Source organism: Sinocyclocheilus anshuiensis, unplaced genomic scaffold, assembly GCF_001515605.1.
Source record: "Sinocyclocheilus anshuiensis isolate Anshui unplaced genomic scaffold, SAMN03320099.WGS_v1.1 scaffold618, whole genome shotgun sequence".
NCBI classification, from domain to species: domain Eukaryota; kingdom Metazoa; phylum Chordata; class Actinopteri; order Cypriniformes; family Cyprinidae; genus Sinocyclocheilus; species Sinocyclocheilus anshuiensis.
In genome coordinates this window covers 254,675-262,271 of record NW_015547657.1, presented here as the reverse complement: position 1 = coordinate 262,271, position 7,597 = coordinate 254,675, and the positions used below count along the sequence as shown (strand labels likewise).

Genomic DNA, 7,597 nt, shown 5'->3' with positions numbered 1-7,597 from the left:
CCCCCCCTTTTTAGAAAGAAAATGGAGAACATTTGGATTGAATGTGTTAAACAAAAGCTGAAGAAGGTTACAGATCCTGAGGTCATCCAAGAAGTCGTTGTTTTTGAGTATGAGGACTTCATGCAATCTTATATCAAGAAATTGGAAGAGGAAACTCACAGCTATTTTAAATCTCCTGTATGCACTCACAAGGACTACTACTATTATGCATGTGAGAGATCAAACAAGCCAACTGGAAGTAGCAAAGGTAAACCAACTCAAACAAGGGCTAACTCTTGCAGGGCTTATCTGTCTTTCAAGATAATCAAGGATGCTGGAGTTACAGGTGCTGTTGTGCACAAAATGTTGAAACACAATGGACATGACATCAACATGCAGGAACAGGGTATAAAAAATCATGCTGACCCAGAACTTCTGGCCTTTATTGACATGTGGCTTGAGCAAGGACTATCGGTGTCAGGAACACTTCTGAAGAGTGTTGATTGGGCAGAAAGGCATGGACATATCGACAAACACAATCGTCGATATTATGTTACACCAGAGGATATTAGAATCATCAAAAAGAGCATCAATGCCCTAATTTTTCCTGATGTAAAAGATTGTGTCAGTGTGGATATACTCGCCACATCAGAGCTAAAGGAGAACATTTGTTTTTATCAGCCATTAAGTGATGAACAACCCTTGATAATTGTAGTACAGACACCCTGGCAAAAACACCTACTTAAGGAACATCCACATCCCATGATGTTCATGGATGCCACCTACAAAGGGATGACCTCATATGGCTATGCATTTTATGCACTTTTTCTGAGCAATAGTATTGGAAGAGGAGTTCCATTTGCATACTTCATTATAAGTCAGGAATCAACAGCCACATTCACTCTCTGCCTGGAAAAGCTTTCTAGCTGTAATCCTGGCTTTCTTCCCCAGTCAGTACCCTTTGGGACTAAGATAGGAGCCCTTCAATTCTCCATATTGTGACTTGTCGAACAAAAACCTGTTAAAATCATGAATTTCATGTGTATTCCTTTTTCTGTATAGGTCAGTCATGATTGACAGGTACGAGAAAGAGCTCAATGCCATAAGGCAGATTTTTCCTTCAACAAAGGTCCTCGTTTGCTGGTTTCACGTGCTGCAGGTAGATGACAGAACAGTTCACATAGCAAATTCATTATTTCTAAGTATAGTATATTTGAAATACTTTGAAATATATATTGTTTATTTATTTACTTGTATGATTATTGCCAATAATTCACAAATACCTTAAAAAACATTAGTATGAGCTAGTGCTGGACTATTAATCATTAAAATATTGTGATCTTGTTTCAAACACCCATGCGATCCTATTCCTAAATGACAATGATTTGGCTATGATTATAAAACCTTTAACATGTATGATCACAGTGAACATTCAAATCTGCATAGGCGCTGCCGCTGACCCATGTGTTAACCCAACTGTTTGGATCAATTTTTATGTTATGACAACTTCAAATGAACTTAGGTTCAACCAACAAACTACATTGAGTTAGAGAAGCTTAAATTGTAGCATAAACACAACGTTTAAACGGATTTCTACAAAAATTAAGTTTACAAAGTTATCAAGATAGTTCTATTAAGATTAAGAACTCAACAAAATAATGTTTGCAACTTAAAAGGTTGAATTTAACAATTCTAACAATAAATTAGAATTTTGAACAGCCATGAATTTAAGTTTGGGTAACGGGTCCCCTGAATTGTTTTTTGAAAGAGAGTAACTGTCTTTTCAACCACACAGTATCATTATTTCTGTTACAATAATTCAAATTACTACAGAAATACTGAGATAAAAGTTTGTAGTTCAGATATAAACACTGATGTCTACGGTAGCAAAATAGAGTAAATCACCTTTAGAAAGTAACTTGACAAATAAAGATTATCAATTAGATTGTTGCACCAGCAAGTGGCGAAAAGTGACTGTTAAAAATATATTTGAATCATTTATTCAAAACAATAAAAAAAGTGTGAGTGAATAATTAAATAAAATATAATAAAATATTTTTAAATAGACTGCAGCAATTAACATTTTCTCAGAATCTGTAGTAAATTACATATGGTTTTATTTAGTTGTCTTTTCAGAATTTCACTTTGTAAAACACAGTTGTGAGTTTCGTCTATGCTTTCCCATTTGGAATTTCAGATTATTTTGTACAAAATTACACAAACAATGGTAATGAAATCTAAAAAAAAATATTGCTTTTAACATGTAGGCTGTGCACAGGTGGTTGGTAAAACGAGATGGAGGAAACCTACCAGTGGGCCAAAGAAACATGGTGATTCAAGCAATGGTCACAATGAAGGCGTGTTTAACGGTAACCCTTTCACAGTTATAACCTAAAACAAGCTTTTCCCCACACTATTTTGGCTTGACAAAGCTGTAAATAGGTCTTCAGGCCTCGTAGATAGATTATTCCTCTACTCAGATATACTTTAGCTTGTTTTTAGACTGTTGAAAGGTTATAAACCTTGTGAATGTATGTTTCTGTTCTTCAGGAAGAGGAGTTTATCCAAACTTCCTCTACAAAATGCAAAGAGCTGGATTCCTACCTTGGTAGCACAAATGTGTCAACATATTTGAAGAACCATTGGATTTCTTGGGGGGACTTGTGGTCCAATTTTGGCAGATAATTCAATCATAACAACAGTGAAACCAACAACAAGGCAGAAAGGTACAGGATTTTAGGCCTATTTATTTGAATAATGAACATGCATTCTTCTTGTCACTAAAACTAGTGAAGTTGTTTACTCAAGTAGTTTCAAACCTGTATGAATTTCTGTCTTCTGCTTAACACATTAGATATTTTGAAGAATGTGGGTAAGCAAACAGTCGATTGGCTCCATTGACAGTTGATAAGCCCCACTGACTTCCATAGTCAATGACTCCTTTGCCAGGACATTTTTCATATTCAACATTTTCTTGGTGTGCTAATCCTGTTAAGGTAATGTTTAAAACTAGCAGTAAATCAATATTCTGTCGCTCTCTCTCTCTAAAACCAAAAAGAAAAACCCAGAAGTATTTGTCATAAAATACCTTAACGCATAACTACCGTTTTAAATATACTGACTGTGGCAAATTGGTTGTCTTTCTTACATAGATTCTTCCACACAATGAAATATCAGTTCCTGAAGGGGGACACTAACAGGCGAATTGACCAGCTCCTTAGCCTGCTGTGTGGTGATGTCCACAAATATTACTGGTAAATGTTAATTGTAATATCTACTGTTATCTTCCAAATCTATTAAAATTGTTTTACTCTACTTTAAATATATATATATATATATATATATATACATTTTTTTACATTTTCAATAATTTCCTGCCACTAATTTACATTTCTAATGAATGATTGTGTGATTTTCAGTTACATAGAAGAGCTGGCAGCAAGTGGGCGCATCAAGGGAAACAATGATGATGACTTCTCTGATGCTGTCAAGTCTATGATTGAGAAGGGGCTGGATTCAAAATGTAAAATGAATGAAAACGGAACATGCATTATTCCACCAGATACTAGCACTCAGTCTCACACAGTTGATTTGGTCATGGTCAAATGTGACTGCAGAACATCCAGAAGTGGTTCTCTGTGCAAACATATAGTTTTCTCGAGAATTGTTGCACAGCAACAGCGACTAGACATTCAAGACATCAGGTCTACTCTTGCAAGAAAAATAATTGATAGTCATTCGTATATTACAGATGATGAAAACCTCACTGTCTTTCACAGTGATGGAAGTGCCGCAACTATAAATCACAAAAGCCCAAATTTTTGTACATGCATAGCAAATAGTCATAACCAAAAATGTGTCTGTATTTTGGTTCACAACATCCTCTACGTTCCACTGACACCTTCTGAGTTAATCTCTAATCATCCAGATTGCCAGAAAACACCCAACAGAAAGGCAAAACCTGAACTTCAGGCCATGTTAACAGACCTTATAGAATGGAGCCAATCAGAAACGTACATTGAAAACAAAGAGCTGTACAAGATGGTAGAGAGGGCACACAGACTAGTTTTTTCAAACTTCAGTATTCGGTCAAGAAAAAGAAAAATAACTGCACTGCATGCCTATCGGCAACAGGTAAAAAAGGCAAAACGTGTACTCACAATGAATTACATTTGTAAACAAAAAAAACAGAAGGAAAATATATAATAATTTGCAATACAACCCTATTGTAGTGTTTATTAAACACAAAAAATGTTTGCAATTACATTTCTCTGGAATCTGCCATTCATAAATTGCATAAGATGCAAAACATCTGATATGACAATGGAATCAGAATATAAATTACTTGTTTCTAATTGCTCATTGTATTGAGTCCCTTAAAAAGCATCATAAACAGGCTAGTATGTGTAGTGAGGTTTCAAGAATCTTGTAAAAAAAAAAAGTCTTTGTAACGTTTTGTTTTATTTTATTTTTTGTACTGCTGAACAGTGAACATCAACAAGAAACAAGCATTTGAAACAATGGAAGTACTAAATAAAGTGGGGTAAAACCTTACTCGTCTGTGGAGACTTTTGATTTCAGTGCTCTCATCTTTTCCTTAAGCCATGCATCAACTAATGCAAAAGTGCCCTTTATAACAGCAGGACCAAGACCATGTGTTGCCAGGTCAAATGTTTCCCAATTACTCTCTAAAGCATCTTGTAAAGCTTTCATGGTCTTCCTGCAATTGAAAATATCAACAGCTATTTAGTTTTCCAGTTCACCTGGAATTAAATCATTTAGTCAATGTTAAGTGTAATAGTAAATTGTTACTAAATTACCTGCAGTCTTCTGTTTTGAACATGGCTTCATTGACATTTCCCTCTTCCAACAGGGCTTCAGCCACTTTTTTCTGGGGGATGAATTTTGTTGCCAGGTACCTGATGTCACCAGCCAGATCACTGCATTCATCTAAAATATAATAATTACACACAACATAATTATTTGTAATTATGTCCAACTTACAAAGAAAGATGCAGTATGTGGATACACTCATTACCCACTTTATTAAGACCACCTGTACATTTATGCAGTTATCTAATTAGCCAATCATATGGCAGCAGCATAATGTAAAACAAAACAAAACAACAACACCCTGCAGATACAGTTCAATTGCTTCAGTTAATGTTTACATCAATCATCAGAATCGACAAAAAAAATAACCATGGCATGGTTGTTGGTGCCAGATGAGCTGGTTTGAATATTTCAGAACCTGCTGATCTACTGGGACGTTTCACTCACAAAAGTCTTTAGAGTTTACACAGAATTGTACAAAAACTATTGAATAATCAATAATTATGTGGGTGGAAATGCCTAATTTTAGGCTATCATGGACATAGACTAACAGAAACTGGACAGTTGAAGATTAGAAAAAAAATAATCATCTTTTTCAGTCTTCAACTGTCCACTTAGTGTGCCCATCTAATCTGCAGATTTGTAACGAATCATCCACTGAAGGCGAGTTGAAGTGAGAACCCAAGTGCAGTTTATTTACAGTGTGATCCAAACATCCAAACAATAATCTGTGACTTGACTTGACATGAACAGACTTGACTAGAACAGACTTGACTTGACATGAACAAACTTGACTAGAACAGACTTGACTTGGCATGGACAGGACTCACCAACAGCAGAGTTACAACATCAATACACGACGACAGACAATGGCAACATGATGGCTACTTAATGGAAATAAGAGGGTCACATGACAAGAACAAACCAATGGGAAACAAGACACATGACTAAAACAACCAATCAGAACATGACACATACACAAGGCAGAGAGAAGACTTGACATGAACAGACTTGACTTGACTTGACTTGACATGAACAGACTTGACTTGGCATGGACAGGACTCACCAACAGCAGAGTTACAACATCAATACACGACGACAGACAATGGCAACATGATGGCTACTTAATGGAAATAAGAGGGTCACATGACAAGAACAAACCAATGGGAAACAAGACACATGACTAAAACAACCAATCAGAACATGACACATACACAAGGCAGAGAGACATGAGGCAAGGGAAGCATGACACTAACGTCAGGAAACAATTACAAAATAAAACACATGGACATGAACATGAAACAAAAACAAAACCCAGCGCCCGTTAGGCCACCACTTTGGCTGAGGGGTCCGCGCACAGCTTGCTGGGCGCCTCGTGTCAGGCAGTTCGTGGACGCTGTGCGCCGCCCCCTAGATGATTTTTCCCGCCCCCGACGACCGCCCGGGCCCCGAGGGGAGGCCCGGTGGGTCACGCCGGAGGCGCGAGCCGGGGCCTGGGCGCTTTTTTGCGCGTTTTGTTGCAATCTGTAGGTCGGCCACAGGGGGGCGGACTCCTGACGCGGGGCGCTTACGTGAGGCCCGTCGAATAGGTTGGGGGTGGGCGTCCACGGGCAGCCTAAACCTCCCACGGAGCGCTTATTTGGCCGGAAGCTCCCTATTGGCCCCTCTGGATGACTAAGGACCGCCCCAGGCCCCGTCCACTGACCACGGACAGCCTATTCATCCCCCTGACCACCTATGGGACCACGAGCCCGCCCGCGACCCAGGTGACACCCCCCGGGCCCCACCCACTGACCACGGACAGCCTATTCGTCCCACTGACAACATGTGACCACGAAAAGCCTATTCATCCCACTTACCACCTATTTGACCATGAAAAGCCTATTCGTCCCACTTATCACCTATTTGACCACGAAAAGCCTATTCATCCCACTTACCACCTATTTGACCACGGTCTGCCTATTCGTCCCCCTGACCACCAATTTGACCACGGACTGCCTATTCGTCCCCCTGACCACCTATTTTTGCCGCGGACTGCCTATTCGTCCCACTTACCACCTATGTGACCACAAAAAGCCTATTCGTCCCCCTGACCTCCTGTGTGACCACAAAAAGCCTTTTAGTCCTCCTGGCCATAATGATGATTTTATTATGTAAAACACATTTATTAATTTACGTTACAACTATTTTGGTAAGTACAGGCACAGTAACTTATAAAAGTAAGTTACAGGTGTCACTTGCTGATGTTGGGAATTGGAGTTGGATTTTGGTGACTTTCACCACTGCATGTCCACCTGTAACTTATTTGACTAGGCCTTCCACAGGCTTTACGTGGGCAATGCATTAACAGGTCATATGTCATAAATACGATGATTTTATTGAGTAATACCAGCTATACAGTGCTCAGGCAACGCCGTCCAGCAGTGAAATGGCTTAATTTGCATAAAAATGCACTGTCCACGGAAAGCCTGTGGAGGCACCGTCAAATAAGTTACAGCTGTCACTTTTCACTTGCCCACCCGTAACTTATTTGACGGGGCCTCCACAGGCTTTCTGTGGACAATGCATTAACGAGTCATAATTGAAGTTTTTAATCATTTTTTTATGCAAAACGTACAGTGCTACACTCTGGAGACACCGTCTGACAAGTTCATATACATTAGAACTCATCAATATTCATATTTACCTCAAAAAAGGTCTGTCCACGGAAAGCCTATGTAGGTACCGTCAAGTAAGTTACAGGTGTCACTTGCTGATGTTGGGAATTGGAGTTGGATTTTGGTGA

General features: G+C 38.8%; 1 protein-coding gene across 1 annotated transcript; it reads left to right on the top strand.

Annotated features, from left to right (window-relative positions):
* Positions 1–21: 21 nt before the first annotated feature.
* On the top strand, positions 22–4,371 carry LOC107702182 (uncharacterized). The gene is made up of 6 exons (XM_016504424.1): positions 22–929; positions 1,042–1,138; positions 2,247–2,348; positions 2,530–2,705; positions 3,132–3,233; positions 3,399–4,371. The coding sequence occupies exons 1-4, from the start codon at positions 22–24 to the stop codon at positions 2,662–2,664; spliced, it is 1,242 nt and encodes a 413-aa protein (XP_016359910.1). The 3' UTR covers positions 2,665–2,705; positions 3,132–3,233; positions 3,399–4,371.
* The last annotated feature ends 3,226 nt before the right edge of the window (positions 4,372–7,597 follow it).